This window comes from Frieseomelitta varia, unplaced genomic scaffold, assembly GCF_011392965.1.
Source record: "Frieseomelitta varia isolate USP_RPSP 00005682 unplaced genomic scaffold, Fvar_1.2 scaffold_246, whole genome shotgun sequence".
Taxonomy (NCBI): Eukaryota; Metazoa; Arthropoda; class Insecta; order Hymenoptera; family Apidae; genus Frieseomelitta; species Frieseomelitta varia.
This window is the reverse complement of record NW_025109975.1, coordinates 298,548-313,275: the sequence shown is the minus strand read 5'-3', so window position 1 is coordinate 313,275 and position 14,728 is coordinate 298,548. Positions and strand designations below refer to the sequence as shown.

At 36.7% G+C, this 14,728-nt stretch overlaps 2 protein-coding genes and 1 long non-coding RNA gene across 10 annotated transcripts in view; 1 reads left to right on the top strand and 2 right to left on the bottom strand.

Moving 5' to 3' along the window:
• Positions 1-356: 356 nt before the first annotated feature.
• LOC122528159 (glutaminyl-peptide cyclotransferase) lies at positions 357-2,134 on the bottom strand. 3 transcript variants are annotated; one of them, XM_043653006.1, is made up of 6 exons: positions 1,945-2,134; positions 1,641-1,784; positions 1,215-1,484; positions 988-1,149; positions 701-926; positions 357-637 (listed from the first exon to the last, which is right to left on the bottom strand). In XM_043653006.1, the coding sequence occupies exons 1-6, from the start codon at positions 2,038-2,040 to the stop codon at positions 486-488; spliced, it is 1,050 nt and encodes a 349-aa protein (XP_043508941.1). In that variant the 5' UTR covers positions 2,041-2,134; the 3' UTR covers positions 357-485. The 3 variants fall into 3 exon arrangements, with proteins under 3 accessions (XP_043508941.1, XP_043508942.1, XP_043508943.1); XM_043653007.1 differs by having other exon boundaries at positions 1,641-1,807; positions 1,945-2,083; XM_043653008.1 differs by having other exon boundaries at positions 1,641-1,801; positions 1,945-2,073.
• Positions 2,135-2,458: 324 nt separating this feature from the next.
• LOC122528162 overlaps positions 2,459-14,728 on the bottom strand; it is a 28,676-nt gene continuing 16,406 nt past the window's right edge. The window contains exons 3-7 of one of the 5 annotated variants that reach the window (XM_043653014.1): positions 8,141-8,251; positions 7,894-8,031; positions 7,579-7,676; positions 6,715-6,880; positions 3,847-4,080 (exon numbers count right to left, since the gene is read on the bottom strand). In XM_043653014.1, coding sequence (XP_043508949.1) covers positions 3,977-4,080; positions 6,715-6,880; positions 7,579-7,676; positions 7,894-8,031; positions 8,141-8,251 — 617 coding nt within the window. In that variant the 3' untranslated portion in view covers positions 3,847-3,976. The other 4 variants (XM_043653013.1, XR_006306500.1, XM_043653012.1 and 1 more) reach the window with 4 other exon arrangements.
• On the top strand, positions 10,251-12,439 carry LOC122528172. Of its 2 annotated transcripts, none has more exons than XR_006306510.1 (3): positions 10,251-10,512; positions 10,759-11,476; positions 11,675-12,439. It is a non-coding gene; the product is annotated as an uncharacterized LOC122528172 (long non-coding RNA). The 2 variants fall into 2 exon arrangements; XR_006306509.1 differs by having other exon boundaries at positions 10,581-11,476.

Sequence of the window (14,728 nt, the reverse complement as noted above, 5' to 3'; positions counted from 1 at the left end):
TATGTTTGAATTTTTATTCTATATCCATTTTTTCCAGGCTTATTAGAAAGATATTTGCAATTGTAATTCTATCCATGTCATACTTATATTTTAATTAAAATCAGTTTTATTCGTCATTAAATGTACATCTTATTTATAATAAAAAAAATTAATATATTGCATTCTATTTAATAATTTTCACACGTATATTACGTTTTGTATATAAATAGAGACATTATTAAGTACCATAAAATTACACTAATTTATCTTACAAGTCATGTATAGTACAAAAATCATTTTACAAATGATTAAATTTATAAAAACTAACCCTAAAATAATTAATTTTTGTTTAAAATTTACTGTAAAATACTGTTACCTTTGTAATGTTATCTAACATTTTATATATATATATATATATATATATGTATATATATTATTTATTATTTAATATTGTCATAATAAAAATAAAATTTCTTTGAACAATATGAATATTTTTCAATTGGTAGTTAGATATTAATATGTAAATATGAAGCTACAAAAATTCTTAAAATTTTATTGATATTTTCAGTTGTTTTTAAGTCAATATTATTCCGATTATCACTTGGCTTGTGCCAAACCTTTGGAAAAGGATATGGTATTAGATGAAGAATAGGAATATCTGAAATAACATATATATTATAAAATATATATATAATATACATGAAAAAAAATCAATATTTACCTCGACGTAAAAAGGGAATATGATCATCCTCAATGTAAGCTTCCACGGAATATGGTTGAAAGTATGTTTGTGTAGGTTGTCCATAAGAATATGATTCAAACTTTTTTAAAGAAGCTAATTTACTTTCAGAGCTCATTAATAAAGAATACCAATTTTCTGTGTTGCTAAAATAGTTGTAAAATGTTGGATCTGGTGCTCCTATCAAATCTAACAAAACTAGTAAATCCTATAAGAAAAATAATCAGTGAGTATTTTATATAAATTGTTAAGTATTTATTAATACTTTCAATTTTATTTAATTCAGAAATAGTTTCTCCCTGGGCATAATTAGTATAATTATTGTGCCAAACTTCTGCTAAATGCCTTGCGCCATAAATAGAATCTTTTGGACTCCATTCTTTAAAAGCCTCTTCTCCATCAAAGAATATAAGCATTAAACTAACATCATTCTGAAAATATAAAAGAAATAATTTCAGAAAGTCAAATAAAAATCATATGTCTAATCTATACATACATGTTTTATAGATTTGAAATGATCTTTCATAACTTTAGCTAAGTTAATCATTTGAGCACATGGTACAGCACTGTCTATAGCACCTTCAAAGTTTCTTTCTCTAGTATATTTTGAGTCGTAATGACATGCTAATGCCAAATACCTTTTTGCATTAGGATTTAATTTTGCAATTATATTTTCAAATTGTAAAGCTCCAAAAATTGGGGTGTGATCTTCAAAGCTATCAGATTCAACAGTCCAACCGAGATCTTTCATTGACTTCTTGATATACTAGAAGGAAAAAAATAGTTCTTATTATCATTAAACAAAAATTTCATCATACATTATTTATCCATTATTTATTTATTCTTTCTCATTCATTTAATCTTTCCCAATTTAAATTAGTAACTCGCGCATTTATAAATCATTAATATTATTCCAACTTACATCTTTTACTTTCGTATGTTCAGGTGTTCCAACAATTCTCACAACACATATGTTATCTAAAACTTCATTCATATGATTAACATTTGACAGATCTGACAATTTGATTATTTGATTTCTTGATAGGCTACTCGGCGTGCGATCGTACTGGAATCATTTCATGACTGTAACTGATGTATGTTAACAATGGTCAATGACGCGCATTGCGAAAGATGACTTTCGACGATGAATGCATGAGGAAAAAAGTGAAAGCGCTCGACAAAAATGAACAAGCGTTGAAAATTTTCAGGTTGTGTGCATTGTATACCTTTTTATTCCGTAAGCCTGTTTGTGATATAATATTTGAGTCGGTGATCAAAACACCCACAGAAATTAAAAAAATATGCAACATAAAGTTGATCATTGTAACAAACGTGTACAGAACCGAATGCCGCGAGGCAACTATTGGAACAGTTAAATCTGCATCGCCATTTTGAAATGGAGATCACGTGACCGAGGAGGATCTCGATTACTATTGGTTAACTGCATCGGGCATTAGTAAATACTGTATTCTTCAAATTTTTCATAAACACGCATAGTTGTAATGTTCAATTGAACGTTATTTATCGAGTATTTTAAATGTGACAGACGACAAGAAACGAAATTGAACTAAAAACTCCGAACTATTGAAACGTCCATGTTTTAAAGAGTATTTACAATACGTAGCATTTCAAATTTCTGAGGTGGACTTATTTCGTGGACAACGTTTCGTTTTTGACAAAAAGAACTAGAAGACTTAAGCTGGAATTTGGCGGGTGAGTAAAAAAAAAATCACTCACACGTTTATGATGTACCGAATATATTAAACAATTTTTAATGATACATGTTGCACCTTTTATAGTACACCAAGGGGTTAGGAATTTTTATATAGCACATACTCGTTCTCTGAAATGACAAATGATTCCGAATGTACAAACAGTTATACTTACACTATTCCAATCTCTAGGCCATTCGTCTATACTTTCACAGCGTAATTGTAACGATTGAAAGAGATAGTAATTCGTATAAATCTGATTTAATTTATTTACTCAAAGTAATATGTATAAAGTAATTGAAATATCTGTTATTTTTTAATACCTTACACATTATTAAGATATCGCAATGAGAAATCTTACATGTCATTATCTTATTTTAAAAAAAAAAAAAAAAAAAAAAAAAAGGAAAGGATTCATACATTAGAAAGTACTCTAGTGAGTCGATGATGCGAATCGTTATTATGAAATGTGATATTTGTGAATGATACGATGCACCCATTTTACGCTTTCTATCATTTACATCGATCTGACTAACGAATATTTCTCTCAAACCATGTTGCCGAATTTTACTCTTGATCGTGATTGAAATTTCTACTCGATTACAACATACATAAATAAACGAACTCTTACTCGATATTCTTTTTCTTTCTTTTTACCGTAGAATGCTCTTTCTGCAAATTAATAAATATTTTACCAGAACTCAAACATATGTATATAGGTAACGAAGTATTCGATGATTCGATTCACAGTAGAAATCAAAATATTTGAGAATAAGACACTATAAGAATTGACGACTCGACATTGTCAGTTGGACGGTACTTTCGGAAATTCGACGTCACGATATTGCGAGACAAATGTCGACCGACACGTCGTTCTTCGCTCATTTGAGAAAGATCGTGTAGCCAATCAAATGTGTGATCAATTTACTTATACATCTCCCACGCTCATATCTGCCTTTATTACTATTACTATTACTATTATTATTATTATTTTCCTAGCACGATCAGCACGTACGAAGTATAATATAGCAAAGAATATTAGATTCAAGAAAGAAAAAAAGAAAAAAAAAAAGAAAGAAACATCATGTATATGTATATGGTCATCCGAGTTCTAAGTAAGGCTGTTTTTTTGAGCAACTGTCTCTCTCGCGAGTCAAATTGATTTCTGTGCGAACGATCGCGTTCCAAACGAATACCTGCCGAAAGAGAAAACGGAGATCGGAGATCGTGGGAGCCGCGGATGTGCACCACAAAGTAACGTGTAACGTAGCGTTTCAAACAAATGATAAATTATTCCTAGGGCGGGACCCACGATCGTCCTTTTTCTCTGCTTTCTGTTTCCTTTCTTCGCGCAGGCTCGATTTGAGACTTGCGATCGGCCTTTCGGAGTCCTTTTTTTTTCCGGAGTTTTTGTTTTTGTTTCTGTTTTAGTGTCCCCTTTCGGGGATCGTTGCTTGCCAGATTTCGCTTTCGTTCACTGCGAGCACGTTTTACGCTCTGCGCTCTAGACTCTTTCCTCTGTTGATAGAGATGACACGGGATTTCTTCAATAGTTGTACGGTCCGTACTGCGATCCATGATAGTAAGGTCCTGGATATGCCGCCGGTGCTGGGTAACCGGCATAAGCGTATTGTTGCTTTTGAGGATATACTAAAACCAAGGCAAAACAATCGAAAGGTTAATTTCATTTTTTGTGCAGGTTGCGAGTTCTTAGCCTCTCAGTCGGTTATCGTTGTTCAAAGTTACGATTCTAGACTAACTTTGGAATATCGATAGATGAAACAGTTATGATCACTTCGAGGTCGTACAATTTCCTTTGCAACCGCATATAAAACACCCCGTGGCATTTTCTGATTGTGTTGTCACATCAAGAACTTTGAATCACTTAAATACGGAAACAACAAACCACTACTAGTTTTTAATTATGTGATAAACGAAATATTTCGATTAGTATTTGCATTTGTTTCGAACAAAATCATTTTCGTATTTCTTTCATTTGTTAATAGAACGACAGATTTTTGATTGATTTGAAGTCACATTTTGTTTCATTAATAGTCAAACTCGATAACTGCTAATAGCAATTCTCTTATTACGAATGTCATTAACAATGACAATGAGATAATGAATATTCAAGACAATCGATCGAGAAAAGGCATGGATTCTTTTTCATCGGGGTGAATTAGACTCTTGGTTATTCGTTTTCGCGAGGGTGAATGTGAATTAAATTCCACTTGAAGACAACTGTGCACGTTGATGAATACGCAAACGTGGAAATCCTTGCGCAGCAACAGGCGTTGGAGGATCGAGCATAAAATTAGGCAAGTATGCCGCTTTCCAACACAGGAGCTACTTATAACGCACCTGTGGATGCCTCATAGTTCTACGTGTTCTTCCGGTTTTTGGAATTTTTATCAAGCAAATCGCAAGGTTAACACAAATACCGGTTTTGACGAAATATTTCTTTAATATCCAATTTAAGAACAGCGTTTAAACGGTGGTTTTCACTGATATTGTTGTTTTTTTTTATTTTTTTTTTTTTTTATAGCGAAAAGGAAACTTGAAACAGTTGCAAGAACGAAGCACGAAATATCGCCTGAATATCGATCATCGATAGAAACCGTTTCATCTAGAAAGTTTCCTTCAGGATTAGAGCGTGACAAAATTGCTTTAATCCACGGTGGAAACAGACCGTGAATCGAAAGAGTAAGAGTTTCACGAAGACGAGTATCGAGCGTTCTTTTTCCCACGATGTCGCCAATGCTTAACAACTGATCGTATCCACAATAAACGGGGTCACATTTTAATTAACAAGCGTAACTCTACTTGGAGTGCCAATTGGTATTTTATGTACAACGTATTATTTTCATACAGGGACCAATTTGTCAGATTGAAATGTTAAGCAAGCGAGCAACGACCTGTCTCTATAGGAACTTTGATCTCCTGAATATATTTAACTATCGATTAGTTATGGCTCCGTTTGTTAAATCTGTATAATTTTTACATTTAGATATTTCTTCGGTCTTATCTCTATGTGATTCAATGGTCGGATTTATTGCAACAGATCTTGACGTTGAAAACACGTTGTTGAATTTGTTGACATAGAAGCAATTGATAATCAGGCGTTTTAAACGTTTGGAAAGTTTCACGCAGTCTGCTTTTCTAACAAGATTTTCACGTTTCATTCCAATTAACTTCGTTCTGCTCTCTTGTGCTTTCAATGCCACTATTTATAGTTTCTGTACTTTAGCTTTGAAAATATGCACGTCCGCTAATTAATTAACATCTCTGCTAATTCGTGCATTTGCTTATGTAAATTAAATATTCTGTACGACAACGTATCCACAATATTTTGCAAAAGTAACGTGAAATAATATTTTTCTTCGTGCAAGCGTTAATTAGCTTAATATGGCAGTATCACTTGTTCTGTTTTGTTGCTGCGTTCAAACGCGTGCCGACGTGTAATACTCTTACATCACGATCCGGCGATTTCTATTTTACGTAAATCTTGATTTATTGCTTCTATATCAACCATTTTTTTTTTCGTTAAACCTCTAGTATCATCTGAATCGATTCAAGTTAGTAGAACGACCGTCGTTACTTTCAAACCAAGGAACGTCATTTTCGGGGTCAACCCAGTAATCATGAATCAAAGTTAGTGGTACACGATGCACGCGCAGACTCCTTTCTTACAACCACGAATATTTCGAGACACCTGTCAGCATACATTCGATTACAGCAAAAAAAAAAAAAAAAGGAGAAGAGAACTCGCAAATCAACGTGACTGTGAAAGGTCGTTGTTAAATCCGCACTACACATTGTCCATTTATAAAATTCACAAATTAAAATTCCACATCCAGTTAAAATTGTAAAAACTTTTCCATTAATTAAATTTCTGTCGATAAACGTTTCAGGGGACAAAATGGATGGTCATGGATCCGTGAAGCAGCCGCAAGCCACGGAAAATACGTTGCTCGACCTTAGTAGGAGTCCGCGCGAGCTCGTTGCGTTTCATGGCAAAAGCAAAAGGTGTTAAATATGTACCAGGCATGAGGTACTGCATGTTCATCGCTTCCTCGCGCATTCTCTCGCCCCTCAAGCAAATCGCCGCGGCGCTAAACAAGATCGCGCTGACCAACGACCAACCGACGCCGACCCAAGCGACCACGTACGACCAGTCGTACGAGATTAGTGAGTTGTCCTTCAGGACCTAGAGCCGCATTCCAGGAAAAAAAAAAAGAAAAGACGGAGGAAGTTAGTACAACTGTTTCAGCGTTTTCGTGTCACCTGGCATGATGTATTGAACGTTCTGTGCCTGCTCGCGAGCATGTTCCCGCCGGAGGCAGGATGCCGCGATCAGGAATAGCGTCATTGTGCCTAAACACGTGGCCACCCCCAGCCAGGCAAGATAAAATGACCAGCCGTACCACTGCACTGCATTGTCTCTTAAAACCTGCGGGCAAATATTTCCTGATATTGAACAATCGCGCTCCTCCTCCTTAGGGCCTTACTCCTTTTTCTTCACCTTCTGCTCACTCCTTTCGATCCTTGGAGCCTTCCAGGTAGTTTGAGAGATCGACGTGTTTAAAATTGTCAGATTCAGAAGCAGGGTGAACCAATATCAACTTGTTTACGTATTTTCTTATTAATAGGTAATAAATATATTCTGTAACTGGTTTTGCAACTGCTCTGTAACTTGCAATTTATATATCGGTGCACCTTGCTTTGATGATGCAACCGCTGTAAATGGAATTGTACGTGAATCCTGGAGATTGCTTTGAATCAAGTGTGTTGCATCAAGATTGGTTTAAACCCCGTCAAAACGCGGAGATAGAAATATTTTCGTCTAGTATTGAAAGCAACTGGCTACTTTCTATATTACACAAGTCCGTTGCGGTTGCGAGTGTTCATTGCATCTTGATGCCACACGTTAATGGACATGAGACTGACACCGGAAATCTACGGACAATATTACGTAACTAATATTTATAGGCGATTACTTGGAAAGATATATTCTTACATTGACGATACAACTGCTAGTGAAAATACTAATAAACTTCGGACACGTTCGTGCACGCGCGTTAACCGCCTTCTTAACTGGTGTCAGATTATTCGAAAGTATATTCCTTAAGTAGCAAAAACGTCACTTACGTTGCTCCATTGTTGGTAATACTCTTCTCCGACGATTTTCTCTTTCTCGTAATATTCCACCCCGTGCCAAAGTCCCATAGCGCTAGCACTCAACAAGCCTGTGTGTTGTCAAACAATTTCCATTTGTATTAAATACAATACCAACAACTGTCCTTTCCGAAACTTCTGATTTAACTTAATGATGTTTTAACGATTGGAAAATTTCATGAACGAACTTTAATAATCGGGGGAATATCTTTGCTCAGGGCTACATGGGATCAGTCATCATCAAGAAAGAACAGTTAGAATATGCATTGGATTTACGAAGCCACTAACATGCTAGCAACATCAAGATTGCGGTGGCTGTGATATTTCCTGGTGACCTCTTCCAACAGCCCACCACTCCCGTCCAGAATGCCGTAAAGATTGCAACGAATCCCACTATAAACAGAGCTATCACAGATCTGCCCATGTCTGAAAACCAATAAAATGAAACAAGCGGTGAAGATGTACAGCATCCTCTAAGCATAAGGTAATATCATTCGCAATTGTATCAATGTTTTATTTAATCCATTCTACGTACGAAGTCGAGTCATAGCGTCGTCGGAGAAACCCCTCGTTAGATTTTCCTCGTCGGGGATGAAGTAATTGATGTTCATGCAGTGCGTCTCCACAGGACTTAAGTAGGTTTGAACTGCAACAATTAACCGAGACAGAGAAACTAAAGTTAAAGAGTTTAATTGACGTTTAATCGACGAAATTTACGAAATTCTGCGGAAAATCAATTGCAGCTCGTTTGAGGAAGTTTCACGGTTGTTGAGACGACGGAAACCTGAACACGAAGTGTCAAACGACTGCGTTGCGAAACGAACGAGTTTCAAATTTTTCTACTCTTAAAAATAAATGTCGGTTATAGTTGAGAAACTGACGTCGCCTTCCAAATTAAAATTGATCTCGGCAAATGATCTACAGCAAGTAGAAATTGCTGTTGCAAAAAGCAACGTGATTTTTAATTACTCGGTTACAACTGTGTAACTCGATGGGTGATTCGAATCAATCCGTTCGGAATTCCCGAGCTAAAAGGTGTCGGGTTTTTTCGTTACAGCCCTGGCGTATCGTGTACACGCGTATCGAAAAGCACGTGACCCAGAATGCAACGCGCTATCACCAGCTGCAAAGGCATGTACACGCGGGACATGTGTGCCCGGGTTGGCTCGAGTAGTACCTCTATCTTGTCTTTCATTGGCAACGGTACTCTTTGGTCATTCCAAATCTACGAAATACTACTTTCGAAAGACATTTCACGCGGTGAAAAGAAAAAGTTGCGCTCGTGTGTCGCGATGCTTTCACGGTTTCCTGTCTCTTCTAGGAACGCCAAAGAAAAGTGTAATGACATTAATTGCGAAGAAACCGACCTTCTTCGTCTTTTAAACGCTCTTCTTATTCTTTTCTATATATATTGTATGTGTGCAGAGACCCTTGAAATTTTTTATTCATTTCCAATAAACGATGCAAGGATTAATCACTTAAAAACGAGAATAACGCCCTCCAGAAGCGAACGAAAATAACATTCGAAAGCAACGTGTATGTATAACTCGAGGATTCAATTAACCTCTTGCGCTGGAATGACGTCCCACGCACGTCGAGAATTTTTTGTTCCAATATTTCCTCAGTTTTAAGTATATTTAAGTAAAACAAATTTATTACTTCTCGATAATTTCTATCCAGTGACATGCCGATGAATTCAAAAAGAGGACGAATTATTGTATACGGCTCGGTCACTCGTTATGGTCCGCAATCAGTTGCCAGCGCAAGTATTTAACCTCTTGTGCTGGAATGACGTGCCACGCACGTCGAGAATTTTTTGTTCCAAAATTTTATTACAATATTTCCTCAGTTTTAAGTATATTTAAGTAAAACAAATAATAAATTTATTACTTCTCAATAATTTCAGTGATATCATACTGACGAGTTCCAGAAGAAAGCGACGAATTATTTTACACACGGTTTGGTCACTCGTTATGGTCCGCAATCAGTTGCCAGCGCAAGTATTTAACCTCTTGTGCTGGAATGACGTGCCACGCACGTCGAGAATTTTTTGTTCCAAAATTTTGTTGTAATATTTCCTCAGTTTTAAGTATATTTAAGTAAAACAAATTTATTACTTCTCGATAATTTTTATCCAGTGACATACCGATGAATTCAAAAAGAGGACGAATTATTGTATACGGCTCGGTCACTCGTTATGGTCCGCAATCAATTGCCAGCGCAAGTATTTAACCTCTTGTGCTGGAATGACGTGCCGCGCACGTCGAGAATTTTTTGTTTCAAAATTTTGTTGCAATATTTTCCCAGTTTTAAGTATATTTAAGTAAAACAAATAATAAATTTATTACTTCTCAAGAATTTCTATCCAGTGATATCATACCGACGAGTTCAAGAAGAAAGCGACGAATTATTTTACACGGTTTGGTCACTCGTTATGGTCCGCAATCAGTTGCCAGCGCAAGTGGTTAACCTCTTGTGCTGGAATAACGTGCCACACACGTCGAGAATTTTTTGTTTCAAAATTTTGTTGTAATATTTTCCCAGTTTTAAGTATATTTAAGTAAAACAAATAATAAATTTATTACTTCTCAATAATTTCTATCCAGTGATATCATACTGACGAGTTCAAGAAGAAAGCGACGAATTATTTTACACACGGTTTGGTCACTCGTTATGGTCCGCAATCAGTTGCCAGCGCAAGTGATTAAAAGGCACGAGGGATGCATCGTGAAAACCCGCATACCGTTTGAAATGTTTGAAATTCAGCTAGCGGCGGCCGTTTTTGCGACCTTCTTCGTATCTAGTTTCGCCTAAATGAGGCGCCATGCCAAGGATCATTGACTCGCGCCTAACTGTACACGCGTTGAGATAACACCTCGCCATTCAGGAAGAGGATCCTTGCCAGTCGTAAGTTTCATTCCGCCTCTTTTTTTCGGGAAACATTCGATCAAAATCGATTTCTTCAAACGTTTCAGGCGTCCTATATATCAACTATGTACATACATATGTATGTATACATATGTATACTTGCTACGTGACCTCTATTTTGTCAGGAAGATTCCTATGCGTGGAAATATCGATGAGTATTTTGTCACGACATTTTAAATAATTTTAATATGACTGAAAATTTTACTATTTCTCCAAACTTTTCAGGCGTTCTATATCAACTATGTATGTATGTATACTACGTGACCTTCATTTTGTCAGGACGATTCCTGTGCGTGGAAATATCGACGAGTATTTTGTCACAACATTTTAAATAATTTTACTATGACGAGAGATCCCTTACGATGAATTCTGTTTTCTTGCTCGTCACGTACGCTAAATGAATCAAATACGAGGCCGGAAGTGGAACGCCGGAAGCAAACGGAACATCTGAACCGATAAGGAACGCGCGGCCGAAGAACGGTACACGACGGTACACGTGATGTATCGATCGTTTCGATTGTTTCCCCTGGTCGAACGACGGGAACAACATCCACCGTTGTTCTCATTTCTCGAGAATTTCTCAGTACTTTCTACTCGCCGACGAGTTTCGTTCCTCGACTGCATTCGCAGTTACAATAGCACTTGATACATCGCCACCGATAACGAGCAAAAATAGCAGCTTGAAGAATGGTAAGAGATCTCTGCCGAAGGTCCTTCGATTTTTACTTTACCAAGCGACGACGCGAAACCCGCGTGAAACCCGACACTTCCGGACAAACTGGAATTCGCTGGAATTCCGTTACACCGTGGCAAATGTTTAGGAAATGTCTGTCTGCGTTTCTCGTCGTGGGAAAATGCGGGCCTTTTCGAGTAACGAGCTCGTAGAGTATTCAGGCTCCAATCAGGAGGAATGCGTGAACGTATATACATAAGCGTTGACGAGGTGAGTAGCTGCCAAATTAATAATACCTTGTTGTTATGCTGCGTTTATATCTATTCGTATATATTTATATCTCATGTAAATATTTTTTCATCTTGTCTCATCGACAAGATCTAAAACGGAATAAAAAAATGTTTCTTCTAATTCTTTTCTTCCCTTGGGAATGTAAAATTGAAGTGATCAATTTCTTATGGTTTGTAGGGCCACCTAACATGGAGGAGATCTAACAGTAAATTCTGGTATTCATTGATGGGCATTCGTGCGAATCAGCGCCCTGTCTAATCCCCGTATCGTTTCAATATTTATTCCCCGTTATTTCATCAAGGAAGACACTTGAAATTCTTCAAAGAGTTGAAAATTCGTATAATTCAAAGTCTTCTCGAATTTGGGCATGATAGGTATGAACGCATAATTACGAATAGCAAGGTGTAAATGCCAGGTGCAGCATGTTGATTCAGTCGTGGATGTTACGTCATTGTCATTGTCTCAATGCTCTCATACACGTAGTACCACGAATTCTTGAATCGTATAAGTATTTACCGACGACGTGTTTTCACATCGACAGTTTTACATTTTAATTTACACTTAAGTGTAACTCGTAAAGTTTTCAACTAGAAATCTTTTAGAGCCTTAAGTTTGAAAGTCAGGTGGAATCCTTACTGATCTCAGATCCTGATTCTCGCACAATTCATTATAAAGCTGCATCACTTTGTTCATTCAAAGCTGAACTTACTTTAAGTTACTAGCTTAATTGATACAGTGATTCCCAATCTTTTTTTGGTCATTCTCTAAACTCCTGATATCCCACCTCTGTGACACAATTCTTATTATTGAAAAAGTGATATCATTGACGTGGCGGAAGTTTAAAAGCCCATTAACTTCAAGGTCTGAACAAGCTTCTAAAGAACATGACAGAAAATAATAAAAGAACGAAAGAACAGTTGAAGAAATCACTAAGAAATTGTTTAGGAAAATAATAAAACGAAGTGACACGATAAACAGCAAAGGAAGTTTAAAACCATTAACTTCAAGGCCTGAACAAGCTTCTAAAGAACATGACAGAAAATAATAAAAGAACGAAAGAACAGTTGAAGAAATCTTGAAGAAATCGCTAAGAAATTGTTTAGAAAAATAATAAAACGAAGTGACACGATAAACAGCAAAGTTTTAAGACATACAAAAGAGAATTGGAATGCACAGATATAAAATAATTTTTGAAAGCTTCTCCTTTTACATTCGATTATTTAAATTATTATAAAATAAAATAAAATAAAACAAAGGTATCCAACAAAATTCAATTTAAGCTCATCTTGAATGCAAAGAGTTCACTGTTAATAACTCATTCTCGAACTGCCCCCCTGTGGAAACCACTAAATGATGGAAGAAGTATATCGACAGAATCTTAAAAAGATATAATGGTTCGAAACTTCAATCTTGTATATTTAGCTTTTAATTTTTGTTTGATTCCTGTTTCTTGGTTGAAAGACCAGTTCATCAACCAACGTTGCTACTTGATGTTTTAATTTAGAACCTCGTTGCACTTTGAAGGCTGCAATCGTCGCGAGGCTCTATCAATCTTGCAAGAAGCGCTCTGTTTGCATGTGAAAAATGGTAGTCCTAATTGCTTGCGCTGCTCGGAAGCGCGACTGTTCATTGCGCGAACCTGTTGCACTTGGTTTCTCCCTCGCGAACCGGGCTTCTTTTACTATGCAAATGAACTTTCCATTTGTCGAACTCGCGCGACGACTGTGTGAAAACAATTCACATTGAACGTGGAAGAAATCTGTTCGACGTGAATTCGAAATTTTAGAAAATTCGTTTCCGAATTTTTCGCGTTGCTTCCTATTAATTAAGTGAATAGAAACTAGCGGTTCGTTAAAATTTTCATCGATAAATTATACGACGATAGTCAGTTTTGCACGTCATCGCGAACAAAGCTGAAACATTCTGGTTAATTGCCTATACGACGTTAAGGTGTAATTCGATTCTAACACGCATCATTATAATAGAAAGTTGAAAAGGAAGAAAAGGCGTTGCAAGTATCGTTCACGACAAATTTTGATCGCACCTGATCACGTTTGCGTTCGCCAGGCAGCTATGAAACGATTTTTCGCGTGAAATTTTCATCTTTACAATGAGTTGAACAGTTTGAACTAATGCAGATACACGTTTTCTAAACGTGTGCGCGATAGTATAATCACTGTCATCGAAATTTTCATAGAATCGTTTAAAAACGAGGCTACAGCGAGGATTCACGTTTCTAAATACTTTAACGCACGATCAAGACATAAAATGATCGAGTGAAAATGGCTGCTAGAAATGAAATTATTATTCGCAACAGTTTAATTATCAATCTACATGATATTAACAACAATCACTATGTTGATTTCACTATGAAAAGCTATTCAGAAGCTCTTCAGAGCAAACAGAGTGATCTACTATAATTTTGATGACTCTACGATCGTTTGATCCAAGCTAGATCACGATCGCTTTTCAACGTGAAAAAATTTCCTTCGTTCGTAAAAAAACACGATGCGATTACCCTACTTTCCATTCATTGGTATGAACCAGACGAATAACGCTTCGCATACTCTTCTAGAATTTTACTGCCCAAGTAGCCGAGAACTGTGCCAACATGAGACGCAGCATGTCTCCGCACGTGGCAGCAACAGGGAAGCCGATCGAGTCAATATTGACCGAAGCAAACTCGTAGAAATTCGAAAGAGCCTGTGGACCATCGCACGTGTACATTGGTGTGATTTCACGAAAGTAGTAAAATCCCTTTCTCCTCAAATTGTGTGCAACCGAACCGGCCTCTGCCATAAACTCTTAACCTATTACATGGGGTCGGATGACCCGCGACATTACAGTATATTATAGCAACGTAGAAAGTCTCTGAAAGACCGGCATTTTTCGTAGGGAGTAGGAACTCGCGAGAAGCTACTTTCGACACTATTCGTTACCCTGCTTTTCCTAAAAAAATCGCGAGAGCCTCGTCAACGTGTTCGAGCCGACTTCGGTCCCACTGCAATATTTGAATTTTATTAATATAAAAAATACACGAAGAAAACTATAATTTATATAAAAATACACATTCGCTCTGTCTCGAAGCTCATTATTACGTGGGATCGGATGATCCACGATATTATAGTATATTATAATAACGTAGAAAGTCTCTGAAAGACCGGCATTTTTCGTAGGGACTAGGAATTCGCGAGTAGCTACTTTCGACACTATTCGTTACCCTGGTTTCCC